Source organism: Spermophilus citellus (assembly GCF_964194105.1).
Source record: "Spermophilus citellus genome assembly, chromosome: 7".
Taxonomy (NCBI): Eukaryota; Metazoa; Chordata; class Mammalia; order Rodentia; family Sciuridae; genus Spermophilus; species Spermophilus citellus.
Window position 1 is genome coordinate 114,107,849 of NC_138188.1, and position 25,742 is coordinate 114,133,590.

Here is a 25,742-nt window from a genome sequence, read left to right on the forward strand (position 1 = left end):
TTTTGTTACCATAATGAAATGCCAGAGGCAGGCCATTTATTTATTTATTAAATACACGAAAACAGTGGAATGCATTACAATCATTATTATACATACAGAGCACAATTTTTCGTATCTATGTATATAAAGTATGTTCACGCCAGTTTATGCCATTATACGTGTACTCCTTTTTTCTTTTGCCTTACGATTCTTAATACACATACATACCACAATTTTTCATATCTCTGTATATAAGGTATGTTGGCACCAAATTCAAATCTTCATACAAGTATTTTGTATAATGATGACCATCACATTCCACCATCCTTGCTAATCCCCTGCCCCCTCCCTTTCTCTCCCACCGCTCTTCCCTATCTAGAATTAATCTAAACCTCCCATGCTCTCCCTTCCTACCCCACAATGAGTCATCCCCCTTTATATCAGAGAAAACATTCGGCATTTGTTTTTTCTGGATTGGCTGACTTCACTTAGCATTATCTTCTCCACCGCCATCCATTTACCTCAGAGGCAGGCTATTTATGAAGAAAAAGAGGTTTATTTAACTCACAGTTTTGGAGGCTCAAAGTCCAAATAGCATGGCACAGACCCTGGTGAGGGCCCCATGGCAGATGGCAGGAGTGTGAAAGGAGAAAGGGCTCATGAACATCTAGATACAGGAAGCCAGAGAACAACTCCAGGGTCAGACTCAGGTGTTTATAAACAAACTCCAGAACTCACTCCAGAACACCAGTCTTCTATTCTGTGGGTGTGCCCCATTCAAAGCCCTAAGCACCTCCCACTAGCCTCTCCTCTCAAAGATCCCACCACCTCCCACCACTGCCTCCTGGGGGCTGTGCTCCCTAAACATGAACACTTGATGGTGTCAAACAACACCCAAACCATAGCAGTGGGTGTTAAGCATGAGTCCTTTTTCTCTGCAGATTTCAAAATCAAAACATCCCGAGTTCTCTGGCACTGAGGAGGCTACGGTAGGCCGCAGGACTTAGAGGTCTGCTTAGGTTAGGTGGGGAAAACCAAAATGTTTGAAGCAAGGATTTTCAACCTGGGCATTCTTTGGGACCAGATGAGTTTTTCTTATGAGGGTTGGGAGGGGGCCCTTCCCCTGCTTTGTGGAATGTGTAGTGGCCTTCTTGGCCTGTACCCACCAGATGCCAGAAGCAATTTTTACCTCATTGAGAGTGACACTTCCCCCAAAAATGTTCCAGATATTGCCAAGTGTCCCCTGGGAGACAAGCTCACCTCTGGAGGGGAACCACTACCCTCCAGGGAGAGGTTGTAACTCTAATGATTGGGCTGAATGGATGAGATGAGAGATGTGCAAAGTGAATTGTCAGGCTGCACTGGACCACTGCTGACCTTAGTGGCAGGGGGAGGATAAAGTGTGGCAAGGACAACAGGAATCAGGAGAACACCTGCTCCTTACCACGGGCACCTCCTCCTCACCCCAGCTGGTTATTTCTTTCTTTTCTTCCATGACTTCAGATATTCCCAATTAGATATTCCATAATCTTGAGCCTGTGACGCACTCTGGTTATCTGTCCAGGTTATGTGGCATTAGCTTAGTTATTCCATTAGTTCTTCAGCATAATGTGACGAACCCACCACCCAGATGAAAACTGGGACCCTGAAAATAACCTGCATCTAATTGTCCGACCTGTCACGCCCCTGCCTGGCCCTAGTAGAGGTGGCCATTGTCTTCTATTGTGTCTTCTTCATATCCTTATTTCCCTTTCTGTATGGTTTATTTTATCTAACTGTATCCTTAAAAAACACTTTAAATTGAATTTGCTTTTAACTTTATGAAGTGGTCGTGATGTTATTGCAATACTTGGCACCATGTCCACCTGCCGTTCACAGAGTCATCCATGCCCCTGGGTGCTGCTGTGGTCCACGTGCATGAAGCATGGCGTTCAATCCCTTGTGTGGATATGGATTGTGACAGCATCCTCTCACTGGGTGGAGTTCAAGCTCCTTCCTGGGTTATTTGGAAGGTGTCTTTTTGTCTTCTCTGCCTGATTCTTACAGTACAAGAACATGGGGGAAATATGGCCACAATTTCTGATTTGTTTGGAAGAAAAAAAACAGAAATGGCTATTTTTGTGTGAAAATAGCTAGGGGACCAATTTAAAAATTTAAGAAATACTTAGCAGGTCAATGAGAAACTTATCTGCAGGTTATTCTTTGTATGCCTCCAGATTTGTGGATTAGGTTGTTCAGTATGAGAATCTCAAAGTCACATTAACTTAGAAGCTTGGGAAATTCTCCTTTGTACTAAAGAGTGGAAAACAAGAAACTACTGAAGCAGAAATTTTAATAGGTATCAGAGTGGAGGTAAGCAGCAAGGTAAATCGTATTCATTTGACAGATTTGTGTTGTAATGCATGGAAATTACAGCAAAGTATTCTTTTCACACCTAACATTTCGAAATAAGGGAAAAGAAATTATCTTCAGGGAGGTCAACTTTTAAAAATGGAATCTTTTAAAACCTTCAAATATTAAACAAAGCCTGTAGAGAAATGTAAAATGTCTTCAAAAGAGACTAAATGGCTCCCAGGCCAACAAAATTTGACTGTAATTTGATTGAACAAATTAATGTGTTTAAAGAGGGTGCCTATCAATCAGGATGTGAGATGGTCAGAGAAGATTCCAGAGCCCATTTTAAGCACTGTGCTGACATATAGCTCCACTGTCAGAACAACCATGACTGTGGATGGTGCTGTTGGGGAGGGAATATGATTATAATACAACCCCCACGTTGATCTGGTTGGTGTGATGATTTCATCTGTTCCTCCCTCTGTGTGCCCTGGTCTCTGAAATTTGTGTCTTTCCTGTGGACAATGATTCTTTCAGCAGTTTCTGGGACTAGAAGGCTGAAAACCACTCTCAGGATTTCGTAGTCCCCATGTGATGACATCACACTGGAAAGACTTCTTTGGAGACAGCCACTGACCTGTATCCTGTTTCATTTCCATGTTCTTATGTCTACACTTCTGTATCACCGAGTGCTTACCTCATGTCAAACCCTAAATTATAGTGCTGAGGGTAAATTCTGAAAGATTAACTAGATTCAACCTCATGAGCCCTCCAGAGCAGGGCCTTATTGAAGAACTGGGAACACCCCTGAAAATCGATGGAGAGGTGTGCATATTTTTATAAAGAGAGAGTCTATAGGTTTGGCCTCTCTGTTGACCTACTCGCTGAAGAAGTTTAAACCATTGCTTTGGGACCAAAGTTTGGCTTCCTGTGAGGAGAAGGCCTGGATAGCTGGAAGCCAAAGTTTAAGCACTTATAGATGCAAAAGACCTGAATGTCTAGGGACTGAGGAAGGAGAAGAATGTGTGGGTAAGCAAAGGATGAAGACAGGAACACTGTGCTGTTCTATAATGCACACAGCCTGCCATGAGTTTAATTATTTGTGTAATATTCTTTTGAAAATTTCTTAATGTTCTTTTTTTTTTGGCTCACTGATATCCCCCTTTTTTATGGGAGGTGAGAGTAGGTGGAATGCAGGGTGGCAGGGAGAGTTCCCTCAAGCATGTTCAGGGACATGGAAGGCACTCCATGAATATAGGAAGTAAATTTCTATGAGATGGTAATAGCACCATGTCAATTTTTATAATTTTAAACCCAATATCTGTTAATAATTCCTGGAATGCAGTTCACTTTGAGTCAGTACAACTCAACTCACTTCAAGAAGCAATAATTGTCCATGCCTTGTCCACATTTTTTTCATCGTTTCTACAGAAAATTTAGTAATTTTAGTATTATGGATCATGGAGCCACTAAATGGAGTGATAGTGTCCAGCAGGCTGACAGTAGGGAAGCTTCTAGAGTAGCATTGTGGTATTAGAGGGGCCGATTTGCTGGGCTTGCCAGGGACACCTTTGTCTACTCCCATCATTCCAGTGTTATTAGTAGCACCTAATTCCTAGGACAATTTATATGGTCACCTTTCTGTAAAAACCCTTTTATTGCTCTGTGTTTAATCTTTCTATTTGTGTCTTCCCTCCCCTCTAAACTAATGAGCTCCTTGAGGCTAGAGACATTGTCTCATTTATCTCTGGGTCACGCACATGCCTGCTGTTTGGCAGATCCAATAAACATCAGTTAAATTAAGCTGAAATTAAAGATAGAATGTAGATGAGCTTGAGAGTAGAAATAGCCAGCCCACATTGTCTTCCATGTGCTTCAAAGGTCTACAGTGGAGGCCCAGTTTGGAGTTACTTAAGAGCTTTGTCTCTTGGGAAACTTATTTCCTCTTTCTTAAACAGAGGATGATGTGTAAAGTACTTAGTGAAGGACTTTTAAGTGCCCAATAAATGTTAGTTGCTAGCATCACTATCAGTAATAATTAGTTACTAATAATAACTGTTATTATAGATAGTAACTTGGAACTTGAGTTTTTTAAACTGGAGAATGAAGACAGTGATTCCTGCCTATATTATCTTAATAATGGGCATGAAGATATTTTGAAAAGTATTGAGGACTCTTGTTGCGCAGCCCATAAGTAAATGCATGTTAACTGAGAGGTTTGTGCTACAGAACAGGGTAGCTCAGGCAGATGACATGGGGGCTCAACTAACTGGCAGTATAAAAGTTTTCATATATACATATGTGTGAGTGTGTGTGTGTGTGTGTGTGTGTGTGTGTGTGCGTGTATTTTAAAGGTGATAAAATGATGAGGCTGGGGCTACAAGTTTATCAAGGACAAAGTATACAATGGAATGGCACACTGGAGATGATGGTGGAAGGATCAGGACAGGGAGGGAAACTATGATGGTAACTTACTCCCATATGGGACAAACAGATCATTGCCAGGGATGTGATGTGGGGAGACTTTCCAGTTGTGGCACCAGGAAAGCAAAAACTGGAGCTTGGGCCAGAGGAGCGTTCATGTTAAGGTAGACAGTCTACTCTGCAAATAAGTCAAAGCTTTTATTTCTGAGTTAATGCAAACATTTTATAAGAGTCAGGCCAAATGTGGAGAATACCTAAGGATGTCATTCAGTGCCTGTCTGTGCTGCCAATCGTAGGAGGGAATCTAATAATTACACTTGAAAATAGCTTTCAGCTCGGATCACAGAACCTTTCCAGATAATGTATTCTTGATCAGGTGAGACAAGAAGCGGAGGTTGCAAAGTTTTATTTCAGCTCTCTGGTTCCCTAGATATTATCACTACCCACATTTTATTGATAAAAAACTGAGGAGGAAAGAGATTAAATAACTTAGTGAAGTTCACATAACCAATAAGAGGCAGAGCTAGTCTCTGAACCCAAAGTGTCTTGGTCCAGAGAATGTGCTTTTAACCAGAATATTCTACTCCTTCTCAGTTTTATAACCAGTAAAAAGAATACCTATGATTTTGTGAAAAGTACTTGTGAGACTAAGGCCATAAACTTCAAAGGGTAGTTTTCTATTCTGCTCCAGACTTTTCTTGGAAAGAATTTTGTCTAGATTAGACATATATTAGAGGTGAATCTCTTATCTTTTTCAAATTTCTATTGTCTAGGATCTAATAACATCCTCTCATGTCTCATAATAGGTGCTCAATAACACAAGTTGATGTGAACTACAGAATCTCTATGTATTATCCCTTCTGATGTCAAATTACTTTTGTTACTTAACATGGGAGGAACATGGGGACATATGTGACCAAACTCCCAAAAGCAAGTTGGCTGTTAACCCTTTTGTGATCAGATTCTTTCACTGAATCCTGGTTCCAAACCTCACAGCCTGATTCCCGTTTCCCCGGCCTGTGAAGTTTGCTGGTTCTAGCCAAGGGGACATTGGTTCACTGTCATGGCTAGCTTCCCTGCCACAAGGCTTGTGGACCTGTCTGCTGTAGCTATAAATCAAACTCAAGGCTCGCCTGCTGACAGAATTGGGTTTGAATCTTAGCAGCGGAACTGGCTGTGAGGCCTTGGACACTTTGTCCCATTTAGCCATTCTGAGCTCAGTCCCATAGTTTGTGAAATGAGAGGGTAATATTTCAGGGACCATAGGGATAATTGGGAGACTTCAACAACCCATATATCTGAATGCCTGGCATAGTGGTATAATGCTTGGCCCAGGGCAGCTGAGGGCCCAAATTATAGAAACTGATTTTTGCATTTAGATGGTTCTTCCTTGGAGGTCTGGGATCATGTCTGAAATTTCTTTGTCAGGAATCCTGCTCCTCTGTATCTCTCCCTCTCCTTGTCTTCCCCTTCCCCCCGTCAACACTCTCTCTCTGCCCCCAGTTCATTGCTAAAATCAGTATTTGTTCATTTATTGTGCTCAACCAATATTGAGAGTCATTTTGATTCCATTTCAGGAAATATTTGGCTATCGGACTCAAAGCTGCAGGAAAGTCCTCTGCCTGGCTGGATCCATCGTCTCATTTGGAATCCTCCCCTTGGTGTTTTATTGGAGACCGGCTTGGCATGTCTGGGCAAGCTGTGTCCCGTGTTCCTTGCAAGAAGCAGACATTGTGCTACTGAGGACAACAGTAAGTGTCTGCCTGGTTTTGTAATTAACTGGGGACCCCTGTTCCTAGATGTCATGCTGCAGGAGGGCTGTGGAGATGAGCATGAGGCAGGTGGCAGATGAACCCTCTTGGTATGATTAGGTCTGTTCATGGCTTGGCATCTACCAGGAATTCAATAATTTGTACATGATGGGATTTGTTTAAGAAGACCTATATCATGGCATGTTCTTTTTAAAATGGTGACATTTGTGAATATTATGAAATAATCACATTAATAGCTAAAGATATTAGGGGTGTGAAGTGGTTAAGTCAGGTTACAGGTTACAAAATCCACACTGACTCTTATTCCCAGCCTTATGTACCCATGCCTGTTCCCTCTGTGGAGTGACTTTAGAGGAAGGGAGAGAGAGTTGGGGAGGAGGTAAAAAGCATCCCTCTGTGGGCTCCACAGGGAAGTGACTTCCTAACTTGTTAATTTCTGCTTTCCCTGTTCCTGCACGTGGTAGTGATCCCACTAACACAAGGTGGCTGAGGGGCTGACCTGGATATTCCTATAGAAGGAGTGAAAAGACAGTCTCATTGAGCACTCCCCTCTGACTGACTCACTGATTCTAACAAGGCACCAACCTAAATGACACAGAATGACAATCAAATCCCTGATAAATCAACTTCTGTTGGGAGTGTAACTTCTTTTTATATATAGCAATCTTTCTAGCTGAACGTTTTATTTAATGCTGTAAGAAGGAAGGACAGCAGCAAGCTTTATAATTGGCCAAAAAAGAAAATGTTGTAATCTGAAATCTAACCAAGCTTGGGCTAACTTTCCATGGCGCTGGGAAGCGGATGAAGTATGTCTGCTGACTTGCTGTGCTGGGACCAGCCCCACCCCTCATTCTGGATCCTGTTCCTTTTAAGAGCTACCTGTTCTAGGTTTCAGCTTAGCTGACATGTAACCCTGATTCAGGTGACAGCTAAGGGACTGACTTGCAGGTTGAACTATAATTTAACCAGAGGTTCTTGAAGAATAAGCTTCAAGGCTTCAAGAAAGCAAGATATTATTGTGGAGTACGGATGACAACTCATGTTGACGATGTTGAGAGGGAGCGGTAGCCCACGGAAGCGTCAAAGCATACTTTTTGAAGGCTCGTAGAATGTGCTTGTAAGGAAAGTGCCTGGCACTCACATACAAGACTTCTTCATTGGATGGGTGGGAAAGTGGGGCCTGGGGAAGTGACACAATTTACCTGAGCTCATATGTGAGTGAGGAGCCTAAGACTAAATACCATGTGTACAGTTAGTCTAGGGCCAGCCTCCTAGTCTAGGGCTGTTCCCTCTGGGTTATACTTAGGCCAATGGTTCCCAAGTCTCAGATGGCATCAGGATATTCTAGGAGGCCCATTAACACAAATAGCTGGGGCTCACTCCCTGAAGTTTCTAGTCCTCTAGATTTGGATGGAGTTTGCATGTTCAGTAGGCTCTCAGGTACTGCTAATGCTCTGAAAAACCGCACACGGAGAAAACTGCTGCAAATCATCATAGCTCCTGTTTAGGAGCTGTCTTGGTCCTTGGGAGAGGAATAGAGACTTGGACATTTGATTCATGGCTCAGCCATTAGATATCTATAAAGTTTGCAGGAAAATAATCCAGATTTAGCAAAGTGTCATAAGAGGCCCTCCTAGACACAGTCTGAATTTCTTGCTTGGGCAGAGTAGAGAGAGGTTTGTTTTCTGGGGTCCAGAATGGGGTCTTAATATTTTTTCTTTAATTTTAAAATTTGTTGTTTTTAGTTATACATGACAGTAGAATGTATTTTTGACCTATATACATGGAACATAACTTCCCATTCTTGCACATGATGTGGAGTTACACTGGTTGTGTATTCATATATGAACATGTGAAAGTTACGGCTGATTCATTCTATTGTCTTTCCTACTCCCAATCCTCCTTCCTTCCCCCCACTCCCCTCCACTCTCCAAATGGTAAACCTCCACGCATGGCCTACTCCTCCACCCATGCCTATTGTGAGTCGGCATCCTCATATCAGAGAGAACATTTGGCCCTTGTTTTTGGGGGATTGGCTTATTTCATTTAGTATGATAGTCTCCAGTTCCATCCATTTACCATCGAATGCCATAATTTCATTCTTCTTTCTGGCTGAGTAATACAGAATGGGGACATGATGTTGATGAAAGACCAAAGTTTTGGGATCCTTTCGTAGAGCTACTTCCCCATGTGAATCTAAGGACCTATCTTACTTTGTAGCATGGAATGAATTTACCTCTACCCTGCGGGTATTTCCATGAGCTCTCAACTAGTTCTCAGGCGCGCACTGCTTTTGCTGTACCAGAAGCAAAACCTCTGAATCAGAGACTCCTCAGCTCTGAGAACCACTGGCTGGCTGAGCAGAGCTCTCTGAGGCTGCTGGAGGGATCAAGGCATGGACAGGAAATGGACAAGAAAATGGGAAGGGAAGTGAGGACAATGAAAAAATGGAGAGGGAAACAGTTAAAAGGAAAATGAAGATGCAGAAAGAAGAATCTACCAAGGGTGAAAAAATTTGAAAAGTGCCAGCACACAGGCAGATAGTGCCTTCTGGAATTTGGAGTCAAATATTTTGACTTCTAGTCCTAGTGCTTTAGGTTTGTTCCTAATTCTTCAGGATCTTGGCTACTCCACTTAAAAATGGAGCTAGCGTATATGAATATGAAACAACGAATCCCATCATTCTGTACAACTATGGTGCACCAATAAAACTGTGAAAAACTATGTACGTGTGTAGCTTAGGAAATTTAAAAAAATGTCAAAAAAGTTTTAAAAATGGGGCTAGTAACGTACTTATTCTTCACTGGGCTGGTGTGAGGATGAAGTGAGATTATGTATATAAAAGCCATTTGCAAACTGTGAAATGGATTATCAAAGACTATTTTGAATGTGTGCGCGTGCGCATGCGTGTATTGTTATTAATAGCTCAAGCGGCTCCAAAAGCTTTCTGTGAAGAAGAGCTTGCTGTGCTTGAGGCGTGTCCATGCCTAAAGGCCCGACTGGCTCTGATGTGTCCTCCTTTGTTGCCAGCAGGCCTGGCATGCCCTTCCAGGACAGCAGAACATGGGTAAGGTGTCTTGTGACTGGGATCCCCAGCCCTCTTCTATCCCAGCCAGGTGATCTCTCCTGATTGAATGTGGTCCCTTTTGCAAATGAACATATACTAGAAATACTCCAAAACTCAAAATAAAGCAAAACCACAGAGCCTTTGGAAGCTACATCCCACTATCCTACACCTTTCTTTGCCTCTTTTTCAAGTCTACGTATTCCCTCTCGCCTTTCAATGCCTCTCGAGCGACTCAGAATAGTCTTCAACCCACTTCAATCTTGCCTTTTCCATTTGATTTCAACTTTAATTTTTAATTACCTGCGCTTGTGTGTAATTTTAAATGGATTTTTTATGCCAGAGACCCTTCAAATAAATGAGGTTCTAAATTAGTCTTTATGTAATTAGACAAGAACTCAATTATTTCCAACATTCTTACTATCCAAGACTTAGACAAAAATAAGCTTCGAGTACCAATAGATTAAAAGTCTGCTTCTAGGTTATTTGCATTAGAATGACACTTTAAAATTTTTTATTTGAGTTATATTAGAATAGCTGGACTGTTACAACATCCCGCTGGAGAGGACTGGGTGACTCCTACCTGAAAATGTGCTGTTTATCTATTCTTCATGTTATTAGAAAATCAGTACTTGGTATTTATCATCAATCTCACACTGGTAAGATTGCAGATCATTATCACAGACACTGATTAGGTAGTCATTTCTTAACATTAAAAAAAAAGCATGATGTACTTACTGAAAACTTTCAATATTCAGTTTATTTTTGGTTTCCCCTTTCTTATTAAGCACCATAAAGTGCAAGATTTTTTTTTTTGTTTTCCAAGAGTAATTACATTTTTTATTTTATAAACTTTAAGGTAGAATTTATTCATTATTCATGTATTTCTGAATTTTAACCAATATTTGTAGTGATGCCACATTTCTATGCAAATAGCCTAATTTACATTCATCAGTGGTTTGAATTAAATGCTCCTGATGATTTCTGCAGTTCCCATCTTTTTTTGCAATCACACACACGTTTTTCCCTTCACCCTCTTTGCATATCACATATTGTCAAAGACCCACGATGTGCAAAGGAGAACTCTGTGATGATTCCTTTTGAGGCCTGACTCAAGGCACTTCATTCTGAGAGCAGCATTTTTCCTTCAGTTCCAATTAAAGACGTCAGGCCTGGCGGCTTTTCGGCTTTTCGTTAAAAACTTAGGAACTCTGCAAATCAGCTATGCAAATGGCATCCTGAAGTCTGACAGTCCACCAGGAGCCTTGTCAGTCAGCCTCGTTCTTGTTGGGGGTGGGGGTGGGGCGGAGGTGGGGTGGGGGGGGGACTGTTGCCTCTCCTCAGTACCCCCTCAGCAGGGTGGTCGCTCACAGCCCATCCTCCACACCAGCACCATTTTTCTATGGAGGCAGCAGAGAGTCCATGCTTTTAGCCATAAACCATTTTCTACCCTCGGTCTTTTCACCAAACTTATTCATTCATTAATAAGTATTCACCAAGCATCAGGCAGGCACCAGACATTATTGAAATTACTGGGAATGTAACTGTGAACAAAACAGATGGAAATCCTTGTCCTTGCTGGGTGACACTCTTGTAAGGAGTCAACCCCTCTTCCTCTCTCTCACCCACACACGTTCTCTGTAGAACAGATGCAGAACACAGGTATTTATCTCCACTTATTAAAACCTTCTCATTCCTTAGACATGCATTTATTCATTTATTTAATTTTTTACACAAATGGAGCAAAACTTTTTATTTCTCTGGTTGTATATGATATAGAGTCACACCATTTGTGCAGTCATACCCATAAATAGGGGTAATAATGTCCATCTCATTCTACCATCTTAACCCCTCAACACATACCCCCTTGACTCCCCTCTCTCCCTTCTGCTCAATCCAAAGTTTCTCCATTTTCCCCTTGCCCCTCCCCATTATGGATCAGCATCCACTTATCAGATAAAATATTTGGTCTTTGGTTTATTGGAATTGGCTTACTTTACTTAGCATGATATTCTCTAACTCTGTCCATTTACCTGTAAATGCTATAATTTAATTCTTTAAGGCTGAGTAATATTCCATTGTGTATATATACACAGTTTCTTTTTTTAAATTTTTAAAAATTTTAATTTGTTTTATATTATGACAGAATACATTACAATTCATCTCACACATATAGAGCACAATTTTTCATATCTCTGGTTGTACACAAAGTAAAGTTACATCCTTCATGTCTTCTTACATGTACTTAGGGTAATGATGACCATCACATTCCACTAATTTTCCTAACCCTATGCCCCCTCCCTTCCCTTTCCCCCTTTGCCCTATCTAGAGTTCATTTAATCCTCCCCTACACACACACACACACACACACACACACACACACACACACACACACACAGCATATTATGGCTCAGCATGCTTAAATCAGAGAAATAATTCGGCAGTTGGTTTTTGGGATTGGCTAATTTCACTTTTCATTATATTCTCCAGCTTCATCCATTTACCTGCAAATTCCATGAATTGATTCTCTTTTAATCCTGAAAAATATTCCATTTTATATATATACCACATTTTCTTTATCCATTCTTCATCTATTGAAGGGCATCTAGGTTGGTTCCATAGTCTAGCTATTGTGAGTTGTGCTGTTATAAACATTGATGTGGCTGTGTCCCTGTAGTATGCTGTTTTTAAGTCTTTTGGGTATAGACTGAGAAGTGGGATAGCTGGGTCAAATGGTGGTTCTATTCCCAGTTTTCCAAGGATTCTCACAGAGTTGTTTTTTTTTTTTTTTTTTTTTTAAATTCATCTACTGAAGGGCATCTAGGCTGTTTCCACAGTTTAGCTATTGTGAATTGAGCTGCTATAAACACTAAGGTGGCTGTATCACTTTAGTGTCGTGGTTTTAAATCCTTTGGGTATAGACTGAGGAGTGAGATAGCTGGATCAAATTGTGGTTCCATTCCAAGTTTTCGAAGGTCATTTCGTAGACGTTTATGACCTTCTCTATCATGTCTTTGTTGATTCATTCTCTGGCCCAGTCGTGGAGGTAGTTCCTCATCTCTCCTGCATTCTCTTTTAATTCTCTGTTTTCATTTCTGTGCTTTTGGCAGTCAGCCTTGTAATGAAATGCTGTTCACTTTGCAGTTTATAATATAGCCTGTCACTGATCATTTTATTTAGTTTTCATAACAACCCTGTAAAATGTCAAGATTGTGTCCATTTTACAGATGAGAATACAGAGAGAACAAGTAATTTTACCTCCTAGTAAATGTCAGAGCCAGGAGTTCCCTCCCTGTTTGTCTTTCCTTCATAAACCCGATGAGTGCAGGCTGATGCCAGTCACAGTGCTGGTTCCTGACAGGTGTATGTCTTTGTTTATTATTATAAACAAAGGGTCATGGAATTCATCAGTCCACCACATAAAAAAAAATGATCCAACTCTTCAAAGTGTTACTTAGGAAAGGTTCACGATGAGGGTAGGATTAGGTAACAGGGATTTAACCAAGTCAATAAAATCTGGAAAGATCTTCCTGGGTTCCAAACAGATGAGATTTAAAAGCTGATGGGAAAGGTATATGAAGAGTGGTTCAGAAGAGGAAATCATGTGGGCAAAGAGCTTGAACCTAAGTTTTCCCACCCTCTGAGTCCCAGGGTTGGTTTGGCACTATACCACATTCCTTTTAATGGTTTTACTCATATGAGATTATAGGCTTTTTGAAGAAAGATGAGTGGCTTACTTTTTATCCTCTCTTGGAGTTAGCACTGAGCCATGGCAGGTGCTCAATATTTATTTCATTCAATTAAATAAATTGAATTCAATGGAATCTGAAATAGTCTTACAGTTTCTATTACTGCTTTATTTCAAAGATACTAAAGTGAAATGCCATAATTGAGAAAGAAAGAGAACATGGTATTATGTATCTTTTAGGTGCACACTCCCTCTCCTGAAGACCATGCCCTCCACCCCCACTTCTCCCTGGCTTTTTATTAAACATGGAACCAGAAATCCTGAGATTCTCAGAACTGGCCATGGACAAATGACTCTATGTTAAGATAAGTAGTTCTGATGCTATTATTCTTCATAACCCAGGGCCATTGATATTGTGATTTAATAGTTTGAAAAGTATTTACATACATGTCTCATTTGGTCCTCTCCTATAGAGGCAATTTTCCCTCTAGGTTACTACTGGAGACACAGAAGAGTTAAATGAAATGCTCGTGGTGCCAGAGCTATAAGAAACAGGAGCAAAATCGCTAAGCATTGATGGAGAGTTGAACTTAAGATCTTGTGAGTCTCTGTGTAATGTCCAGATGCCACAAAGGCAATACTGAGAAGTGCCTTCAGCATAGAGGCTGGAATCCGGGTGCCTAGATATGATTCCTAGCTCTGCTCATGCCCAACCACGGGCAATGTATTTGTTTGCTAGTGCTCCCATAGCTGAATTTTATGTTTTCATAGTTCTGGAAGCTGGAAGTCCAAGATCCAGGTGTCAACAGGGTTAGTTTCTGGTGAGGATGGTCTTCCTTGTTTGCAGATGACTACCTTCTGTCTGTGACCTCACATGGCCTTTCCTCTGAACTCTTACACTCCTGGAATCTCATCTTCATTATATGTGGATATCAATTTTACTGGATTAATGTACTACCTCATGGCCTCATTTAGCCTTAATTACCTCATTAAAGAACTTATATCCAAATAGATATGAGGTTAAGACTTCAACATATGAATTTGCGGGTGACAACCCAGACTATAATAGGCAATTACCTACCCCTCTCTGCCTCCATTTACTCTTCCATTAAATGGGGCTGTCAATAGGGTCTACCTCTTTGGAGGATATGCGGTGATATGTGTGAAGTGATGAGATGAGAACTGCCTGGTATGCATGCATTCACTCCATGGGCATTGATTAACATTTTTTCTATACCCTGCATCTCCAGATGTTTTGTATCTCCAGATGTTCCAGATAACGAACCAACTAATCCACTATCCCCCTCTCCACTCAGAAAACAACTATAAAGCAAACAAGCACCAAACCACAATCTCTCAAAATACATATGCTGAGTTGTTCTTAGTTGTCTTTTTCTTTTTTAAGGAAAAGAACATAGATACAACCTTTTTATGTCATATGACTTCATTAATTTGCAGCACTCCTTTTATTTATTTATTTCTGGTTAATATGTCCTAACAATACTCAGATAATAACACTGTTTGCAATGTCTCCAATGTTTAGAGAATTCTCCATATACCTTTTAGCTAAATCTCACATTCTAGCCAATGTCAATGTTTTTCAGCTAAGCAACATTGGATAGATTAGGTCAGGGTGTAAAGAACATCAAATGAATCTGTCCAAAAGGGGGAAAGAAAAAGAGAAAAAATTGATTCGCATAGAAAGAATGATATTTCACAAAAGTTATAGGTCTGTTAAGGTAGTGCAGTGTTAAGGTACTGCAGTGAGAAATTTAGGTTACCATTACTTTATCTCTAATATGCTAAGTACTTCACCTTACCAGAGAGTTCATCAATCTAGCTTTGCAAGGTGCCCATCTCTAAGAGAAAGTATTCATTTTCTAGCGCCTTTTGGAATTTTGCATTAGGCTACTTCTTTTCTTTATGGCAAACTCAATACAACTTTTGCTTGTATGAGTGTGTGCTACTAAACATACAAGAGAAGTTGCAGGACTGGCCTGAATTTAAAATGACCATTATACTGCTTTTAAATTCCAAAGGTTGAACTGCTTTTAGAAAAAGGCTGAGATAAGATAAGCAAGATAATCTAGTACATTCCAAAGTAAAATTTTGTCTGGCATTTCCAGGTTCAGAAAGTTCAAGATCACAGAAAATAAACAATGCCCAGTTTGTTCCTCTATTTGTCTTCCCAGGTCAAGCATAGGTCCTCTGTGTACATTCAACTTTGGAAATGCACTCTTCAATTATTTTGAGACATATTCTTTTAGAGTTGAAGAATTAATCTGGTCAATTATTTTGATAAAGGGGAGTGAGTCCAGATTTGCTAGGCAAACAATTGAAATTATTTACATTATAAGCCAATTATTTAATTAAAAATATTATATATTTCTTCATTTAATACTTCAAACATTCATGAAATGTTACATTATTATTACTACTCTCCTGGGTAAAGGAGATTAGGTTCAGAGAGCTGCAAGGCAGTGATAAGCTGAGATATGGGCTCAGGTCTCCAGCCTGTGGACTTTCCATAATATATAACATCAAACCGAAAACTGAGAGAAGTTGGAGATGTTACCCCAGTTGACCATTTCATACTGGAACACTTTCTTTCCATTCCTTTGCTTTTCTTTTTCTCCTAAAAATAAGTTGGGCTATTTGACAAGAGTCCTCAAAAGAATAGTTAACAAGAGAGAAGTTAGTGTCACTACCCTACTCTAAGAAAAATGATTGCTTAACTGTCGTAACTATTACTTTGCCTGTAGAATTCTACTTTCTGTTATACAGAGTTATTGGGCAAGAGGTAAAGGGAACAACAGGAAATGAACTTAAACACAAATATAACTGATCACATTTGGTTTAATGATATCACAAGTTATGATAAATATAGACATATAGAAGAATTTCAGTGTTTGATACTTACAAGTATCAAGACTAAGGTTTGCATTTGGTGCATTGGATAAACATTGGACTTGGGGAACTTGGGAGTTTCAATTGTCTACTTTGCTTTTCCCTTTTTAGGCATACAGTATGGAAGGCTGCTGGTTGTTGCAGAGGGTGACAGCTTGACTTTGTGAATCAGATTCTGTGCTTCCAAGAGAGCAGAAATTATGAGAAAATGAATGTGTTTTGTTATACAGTATAGAATTCAAGGTGATTTCCCACACACAAGTCACAAACACCATGGAACAACCTGTTGAAATAAAGAGGAAGGAGTCAAGATTTGGAGTGGGAAGACCTGGAATCAGGTCCCAGTTTTACCCAACTACCAATATCAGACTGGATCAAATAATTCTTATCCCTGCTCACGGTCATCCAATAATTCTTAGCTCTGCTCATGATTTCTCATCTGCAAAATAGAGATATGGGCTTTGGGGAATTGTGAGTCTAAAATAAGATAGCAGATACAAAAACTGCTAAGTAATCATATGAAATGTAGTCATTGATAGTATTTTAATTCACATAAGAGGATCAAGAGTAGCTGTCTTCTCATTTGTCCTCACTTGGTAACTACAGGTCTTTAGTCTTTATGGATCTATTATAATTTGTATTCTCATTTACCAACAAATTATGTGCTTTCTTATCAAGTTTTTTAGTTGAGACTTTATTCTTTGGAAGTCTCAGTTCAGGTTGAATATATAAAGTGGCAACTCAATTTTTTTAAGCAAAATTTAGAATGGAGGAGAGGGGGTGACTATGAAGGAGGTCTGCAAGGGTGTGGTGGATGGTGAAATTCCTGCTCTAATACTTGCCAAGCATCTTAATTTACTCACCTATAGTGGAAGGATAATTGAGGTAATTATCTCATAGGGCTTTTGGGCATTAAATGAAATCTGTGCCTGTAACGTAGTGAGTGATAAATATATTTATTACTGCTGTCATTAGAAACTTGAAGTTCTTCTCATAGCAAAGCCCCCTTTGATAGGGTAAAAGGCGGAGCTATGTAATACAAACTATGTCAAAGCACATTCTAGAGAGTTGGCTGCCTACTCTACCATACCTAAAAGTGTCTACCAGTTTAGTGGCTCATTATTGCAAAGTTAGCTCTCTGCAGTCACTCTTAGGCTCTGAAAATAAATCTATGCAAATTTTATTTGGTTTGATTTAGTCATCTTTCCTCTCACACAGGGTCATAACCTATTTCATTAGTTTTTAATAAATTAATACATTAACTTTCAAATTTCTAGTTAGTTTTCCCTCCTCTCCTCTTCCCTCCCCTGTTCCTTTGCTTTGCTCCCGCCAATCCATCTCTCTGTCCATCTCTACCTCCCGGCCTGATTGCCATCTTTCTCTCTGCCTCTTAGAATCTGTGCTAGACCCGGCTGGAGCACAGACAAGTGTCAGACACAGTCCCTACCTACAGCCCAAGACAAGTGACAAAGTGGACAAAAGGTAGACTGCTAAGAATCTCAAATTATACCAGTGGTGTAGAGGAGGGATGGCCGAGGGAGATTAGGGAGGTCTTTGGGCTGAACCCCAAAGGCTGTCCAGGGGGTGGCCATGTCAGCACTCAGGAAGGGAAAGAAGGAATGTATTCCAAGCTAAGAAAGAGCAGGGGCAAAGGTGCAGAGGAGGACCACTCTTGAGGAAGATGAATAGAGGAGATTTAGGACAACCATTTTGCTATCTCCTCCCTACTTTTAATACTCAGATCAAATAGTCTTCAAGGAAAACCTGAGTATGTCACCGAAATAATTCCCAGCTGTGATCTACATTCCCAGGCATTGATTTCCTTGATTTCCTTTGTTATCTTGCTTAGCTCCTGAGGTTTATCAGACATCCAGTGGGTTTTATGTTTAGCCTTTACCCATTCAGATAATAACTAATATCATTATCACATTAGTCTCCAAGGGACCATTGTGGTATCTGTTAATCTGGTGCTTTTCCTTCTAGCTTTAGTCTGTGATGAAGTCCCTTTGTGAACTGCAAAGGGAAATGGTTTCAATTAGGGTCCTACAAGAAGGGACCTTCTTGTGCTCGCTTCAGCAGCATATATACACTAAAATTGGAATGATACAGAGAAGATTAACATGGCCCCTGGGCAAGGATAACATGCAAATTCATGAAGCGTTCCATATTTTAGGAAACTGAGACCCCACACAGTGTTCTTGAAGAAATTGGAGTGACATAACTCTCCTCCTTTGTTGATGACTTCTTATGGCATTTTACACACTATAGATGGTCACTGCCTTCATGTCCACGTTAGCTAACAGTGTAAGATGATGTCTTGTCAGTATTACTGTTTTGCTAAGCTGATTAATTCAGGCATACATTTTTTTTGAAAAGGGAACTTTGGTCAATTGAATGATAAGGGACTTAAATATGGATTAGAAATATGCATAAATAGATTTCTTAAATTTATAGGTCTATTTCTATTTATCATAACTGATTAGGTGCATATATGAAAATGACACATCTGTGTACAAGCAATATCTATCAAACAATTTGGCAGTATACATATATTAATTACTATATTTGACAAAGGAAGAGTAAATTAGAATATGAAACCTGGTTCAATGAAACAAAAGATGAGTGCAGCATATTATTATATATGATAAAAATAAAGGGAATTGACACATCACATATCAAATGACTGAATATTTAATTGTTGAAACTTAAACAGAAACAAATTTATACCAAAGAACCCTATTGGACACTACATACCTTAAAATAGAGGGAATATAGATTATTTTAGGTGATTAAATTGGAATGATGTCATTTAAAAGTAGTATCGAAGCATCTGGAATGAATGGGACAAGCAATAGAGATTGCTTCACAATAGCGCATAATTTTTAAGGCCAAGGTACATTTGACCTCTGAGATGATTTTGTGTGTATATGTATGGTCATAATCATTTGGTTACTCAGTTGGATTGTTTTTGATGCCCCAAAATGAAGCACAAATGTTAATTTACCAGTTGTTCATGACAGTTTTCTTACAGAAACATTGCTCTCTTCACAGTGTGGTGTAAAGTCCTTGTATGAAGCATGCATGTTCCTTCTGGAGTGCTTGTTCAAGCCGACTTTATTTGCTTCCCTATTGCTTTCTTCCAGTTACAAGTGCTGCAAACTTTACAGCAGCTTCCTTTCTTTGCCGAGCACTACCTAGTTATCAGAAGTTGTATAAAAATCTTAAAGAGGCACCTTTCATTTAGCAGTGAGAGTCGAAGTTAAATGGCATTAGGTGGCTCTATTTTTTTTAAAGCTTATATAATTGTTCAGCATCACTTTTATACAAACTTACACAAATCTAAACATGTCTTCATGATTTACACTTTCACCTGTATATCCTGGGCTGGATTAAGCTTTGTTGTCATTGTGACCAACATGTAGGCCATGCGAACACTGTCCTATCCCCTCGCCAATTAGCTGAAATAAATGTTCAACATTTGAAAAACAAAAAAGGTGGGGGGACCTTCTTGGATCCTGGCTGTGCTAACATCTCCACAGTTACCTCTGGGCATGTTCATTCAGGCAGCCAGTCTTTTTTATCTGTTCATTTTACTCCCATGAAGCTGGTCTCTGGGCTCCACACTGAGGGGGAGATAAAAAACAATAAAACATGGTTCCACTTTCAAGGTGATCTGGAAGGACTATAGAGAATATAAGCAGAAAATAATTAGGAGCAGCAGAGAGGGATGGTTAAAGTCTTTTGGAGTTGGCATAGTGACTTTTTTCTTTCCTCCTGGTGGGATTGTAATCAAGAGACCCTCCTGAAAGAGGTAGACTTTCAGACAAGCCTAGAAAGATGGAGATGATTTAATTGATTTGGTTTTCTCACCTTCAGAGATCCACAGAAACCTATGGAATGCTTGTTTTTCTTCCTGTGAAATTCTGCATGTGGCTTAAGCCCTGTGGACAGGAAGGCAATGGAGGAAAGTAGCCCTTAGCTGATCATGTGCCTCCCAACTCCAGATTCCTTAATAAGATGGCAACCCTGGGTGGGGTTGTGACTCAGAGGTAGAGCACCTGCCTAGCATGTGCAGGGTCCTGGGTTCGATCCTCAGCACCACATATGAATAGGTAAAATAATAAAGGTATCGTGTCTAACTACAACTAAAAAAATAAATAAATATTTTTTAAAAGATGGCAAACCTTTCTCCCCTCCTGATTCTATGCCTACCATCTTTCGAAGGCATATCATTTTGTCAAAAATATTCACTAACTCCATAAACTTACAGAATTATATTAAAACGATGTTTTTCAGATTGAATTTTAGCCTGAGGGCTTCTCTTAACATCACTGGGGTTTTGATGTCTGTTTCCGCAGGATGAATTCCAAACTTACTCTTCGAAAAAGGTAGTGTGGATCCACCTGTCGACATTAAGCAGCACATTTGGTCTTACCCCTGATCACCCTCTCATTACAGATGAGGAGTTTATAATAAATAGAGCCATCAGAAAGCCAGACCTAAAGGTAAGTAAAGTTATGGCTATGGCTGATGCCAGAGAAATTTAACCTTCCCCCTTCCCATATATAAGGTTAGGTCCATCACTGTACTAATTCTCAATCAACAGGATAAGACCTTGTAAAGGACATGTACCTGAAACCACACAGAGCTCAGTTCAAATCTGAGCTTCAACTTCTAAGCAATGCAATCTTGTATAAATTTCTTAACTCTGTTGAACCTCAGGTTTCCTAACTATAAAACAGTAATGATGCCTATCTCTAATATTAATTGATAAAATTTAACAAAGATCAATATAATGCCGGGTACATAGTGGGTGCTCAACACATGTCAGCTCTGAAAAGCATTGGTCCCTGTTTGATAATGTGTATAATAGAGTTAATCTTACAGTAAAGGTAATTATCCAGGAGTTGGAATCTGCAAAATGACCTTATTTTTAATTGTGTCATTCAAATGGAAATGGGTTACTCCCTTTTTGCTTTAGTTGTGACTAGTTAACATTCATATTTAAAATGTATTTTATAAGAATCTTTTATATTCCTATATACTTAGCTGTTTAGTTTTATGAGCTCAAGTGTAATTTTTTAAAAAATAATAAAAAATCAATTGTTGAGGAGTTTCTCTGTTGCCAATTGTTCCCACTCAGTTGTGTTGACTGCCAAAATAAGCAAAACCAAGAGGTCAGGCACCCTCAAGGGACAGATTGCCTCACCTCAGGTGGCCATTCACCTGGAGAAGTCCTGGGCCTCCAAAAACATGTCCTCAGAGCTTTGTTGCCTGAAATTCTAGCCTGTTTAGTTGTATTAATAAATAATGAAAAAGACAAATGGAGACATTCTCAAATAAACAAACAATGTGAGCAAGGACAGAGGTCTTGAAATGAAGTTTAGATAAGCCAGCATGAAGTCTTCATTTATCAGCTTAGCACGGGGGGAGTTTGGCTGGTTACTGCCTCCCTGAGGCTTGAGTTTCTTATTTATAAAATGAGAGTCAAAATCCCTTCTCTGCCTGTTTCTCAGGGCTGTTCGTGAGCCTAAATGTGAAAATGGATATTAAGGTGATCTATTAATTACAACAGACTATATTCGTAGTAAAGTTTAAAACTTTCACTAAAGTCAGAGGAAATATCATGGGCTCAGCCATGATGACACGGATGGGAATGATAATTAAAACAGCGATCCCAATATGACAACCATTTATGGGAGTGTGGAAACTTTAATGGGGTGTGTGGAGATTGCAGTAAAGAACTATGTCAGGTTTTCAAATGCAGGTTAAGAGGAGACTGTAAGGACCATTTTGTAGGACTGCATGTAAAACTGAAATCCAGTGCTTCACCTGATAGGGGTACGCTGTTACATATTCCAACAAGAAATGAAGAGTGAGAATTGTGGGAAGAAGACATTTTACAGATTACTGAGCAGAAAAGTGAAATTCACCCCACAAGAGATACTTGATCTCCTAGTTACTGTTTTCTAGTTTGAAGTTTTGGGAAATGGGCAAATAAATTTACCCTTTGCACATGTTATACTTCACATCCATTACTAGTTTCCAGAAGCTCTGAGGGTGATGGTGGAAGCAGATAAACTCTAGGCAGAAATACTTCCTGCTAGGGGGAATCTCAGAGGCGCTTACAAGGTCTACAATGGAGTAGTTTTTCTTACTCTCTGAGGAGTGACTTCAGAAATGGTCAGAAGAAAATGGAATCTATTTTCTCACTTGAGGTAAAACTCACCAGGAACCTCTGTTCCTCATTGTTGCTGTCTTCATCTGTAGAAGTTTTGTGTCTATTATGTTTTATAAATGTCTCAGTCTGTGGCTTCCCAGCCTCTTGGTGCAGGTTCTCTAACTGAGGCAGGGGACCTCACCTTCCACCAGTGTGTCCTTTAACATTTTTCTAACACAATTTTCAAATATATGAAATTTAAGAAGTAGGCAACTCTTAATCTATACGTCTTGAACCCCAAACTGAAGGGATTTTTAGATTTTATTTTGAGACTAACTTGAGTCTTCTATCCTTTACAAGACTGAGTTTTGAAGCCACGTGGGCTGGAGCTAAGATTCCAGCCCTGTGAGTGACATAATCACAGTGAACATTAGGTACAAAGCAAAAATGAAATTAGTGTCTGCCTTATCACAAGATGATAAGCTCTAAATGCTCAGAAATAGTAGCCCTAATTAGTAATACTATTTGCAAAATTGCAGGGAATACCAAAAAGGAAACCAAGTTATGAGACAAGAAACCTGAGGGTCCAACATGGACCATGGTAGCTAACATGCCTCAGGCTGATCACTTTTCAAATACTATTTTTCCCTTTCAATTTGCAGTGTATGAGAAAAGTATCATCCCCAATGACAATAGGGTATGTTCTGAAATAATTCATTTTGCAACCAATCTCATTGAAGTACATTCATTCTGTAAAATTTAAAAATATGGCATCTAACACTCTTGGTAACTATCAAATATGTGTGTGTTTGACCTTACTGAGTAGGATTACCATTCATGTGAGGTAACCTAGGTCTTAGACCTTAGAGATTTAAACTCTAGTTCTAGTTGAGATGTGGTTTAACAAAGCATTCATTTGCTTATTTAATAAAAAAATGTATTGAGCAATTATTATGTACCAGCTATATGATCTTTTCAGTCTTTAACTACTCTGAAGAATCACCTCAGAAATTGTTAGAAGAAAATGGAATCCATACATACATACAGAATTTAGAGAAAGAAACTGAAAAAGAACTTAGGGAAATTTAGTAGAAGTTCTCAAGGACACAAATATCAGAGTTGCCACAAAAGAAAGTCTTGAATTCTGTTCTTCAACCTTGGCTGTACATTGGAATTACCTGCCCCAGGTACACTGCAGACAAACTAAATTAAAATCTCTTGTTAGGGGACCCAGACAGCAGCAATTTTTCAAGTTCCTCAGAAGCTTCAAACAAGGAACCTGAGGTTATAACCACATCATATCAATCATATGGCTTCACATCAATATGGAAGTTCCACTGTTTTCTCTCTGTGATTGGCGAGCTCACCAGTTCATGGGAATTCAGATTCATACCTAAAGTTTCTTACACAAATCTAAAGTATGAAAGAACAATAGTGATAAGCATTAATCCTCCTTTTTTTTTCCATTAGTAACACCCTCAAAGCCTCATTTTCTGGAGCATATTTTCTTTCAATAACTTCCTCTTTCCCCTTTAGTATCTGCTGCCAGCCTAATCTTCTTTAGTGCCACTTCTTTAGGTTACTGCACAAATCTATTGCCTGTGAGAGAAGGTTCCAGATACCTCATCCTAGCCTTGAAGGCTGCTCTTAATGTAGTCTTTATTCTGCAGTTGAATAGTGCTACCCTCTTGCCTCCTCCCACTCAACTATTTGTGCACAATTTCTTTGAAATTCTCTCTTCACTTCTCATCTGAGCAAAATCTTTCCAACCCTTCACTGCTGCAGTTCAGATGTCATCTCTTCCATGAGCCCTCTGTCATCTGCCCTCTCTGTATTTCTACAACATTTTAAGAATATTTTTAAACTTAAAATATTCTCATTTCTTTGACATACACATACTAGACTATATGGCATAGTTTTCTTTTGGGAAATGTATTTTTTTCCTTATTAGGATATAAGGTAATGGAATGTAAAGACTGAGATTTTGTTATTCATATATTTATCTGTATAGTAGGCCTGTGATACATGTTGATTGATGATTTCTAATAAAAATGACATTTGTGGAGCAGGAAAGAGTAGGATAAGTTTTAGAAAAGAAAATCTTAGTTCTAAGTATTTAAGTTCTATCTTTGCTTCTTTATAAATGCTTCTTTAGACACTGAATTGCTGCATATTCACCCAATCTACAAACTGGAGATTTTCTTAATACATTTTTCTTGCAGGTGAGATGCATAAAGGTGCAGAAAATGAGATATGTTTGGAATAACTTAGAAGGACAGTTCCAAAAAGTCGGGTAAGTTGTTTTGGCAAGTGCATTGAAAGAAGAAAAATGTTATCTCAAAAATGTTATTGCTAAATGCATCCTTCTCATTATTATTTTAGCTCGTTGGAAGACTGGCTCAGTTCTGCCAAGATACATCTAAAATTTGGATCAGGTCTAACAAGAGAAGAACAGGAGATTAGGTATCATGCATATTATTGTCTATTTTAGCTCAAAAGAACAGTTGGTCAAAAAAAAAAAGAGCTCAGTAAGTAGTTACCCTAATTGATTAATATCAGAAAAATCTGCAATGCTCTATTTAGCATTATTAAATTAAATGCTTTCACATACCTTATCTCATGCATCTTCAGAGCAACTGTGTGAGGGAGAACAGACCTCATCATCATCCTCACATAATAGATGTGAAATCTGAGGCCCAGAGAGGTTTTGATGTCTTGAAGGAGGTCGCACAGATGGGAAGAGAGAGAGAAAAAACTGAGTCCATACTTTCAACTGTAGGTTTAGCACTCTTTTCTGTTCTACATAATGCTTCTCAAGGTTACAAAAATAATAGAGTTGAGCCTATTTTGATTGTAATCAGGAAATACATATAATATCATGATAATACAATTACACAGCAATTATGACGCATCAGAAAAATGACATGCAAGATGTGTAGCTCTGCTGCTCCAAATCAATTACTAGGCAGAGAAGCAGGGTTTAGGAAGGGCACTGAAATGTCAAGAGTCTGTGGCTTTGAGCAAGTATTTTCTCTCTGGGCTCTAGTTTCCGAAGGATGAAAGTAGGAGAAGGATTCTATAAAGGTCTCACTGGTTCTAAATTTCTATGTATCTTACACTGCCTCCTGCCCCCTTTCTAGTACTTTCAAGATACCTAAAGCCTTGCAGCATCAACATCACCTGGGAGTTTGTTAGAGATGCAGAGTCTCAGAACACATCTTGCTACTATTGAACATGAATCTGCATTTTAATGAGATCATACAAATTATCTGTGTCTATATTAAAGTTTGAGGAGCACTACTGTAATACATTCAGCAAAGCTATTTAATCCCAGTGTCTATATGGAAGGCACAGAGAGAGTAGTTAGTGTTTTCAACAGCAAAATAACTCACAAAGTTCCATTGCTCTGCATGA

The 25,742-nt window shown here is 39.3% G+C and overlaps 1 protein-coding gene across 2 annotated transcripts in view; it reads left to right on the forward strand.

Moving 5' to 3' along the window:
• The window catches only part of ATP13A4 (ATPase 13A4), a gene marked incomplete at both ends in the record, with an annotated part of 126,487 nt that overhangs the window by 34,611 nt on the left and 66,134 nt on the right, over positions 1–25,742 (forward strand). For both annotated transcript variants that reach the window (XM_081300940.1, XM_081300939.1), the window contains 4 exons: positions 6,315–6,488; positions 20,527–20,673; positions 24,551–24,621; positions 24,711–24,791. In XM_081300940.1, coding sequence (XP_081157066.1) covers positions 6,315–6,488; positions 20,527–20,673; positions 24,551–24,621; positions 24,711–24,791 — 473 coding nt within the window. The remainder of the gene's footprint in view (positions 1–6,314; positions 6,489–20,526; positions 20,674–24,550; positions 24,622–24,710; positions 24,792–25,742) is intronic.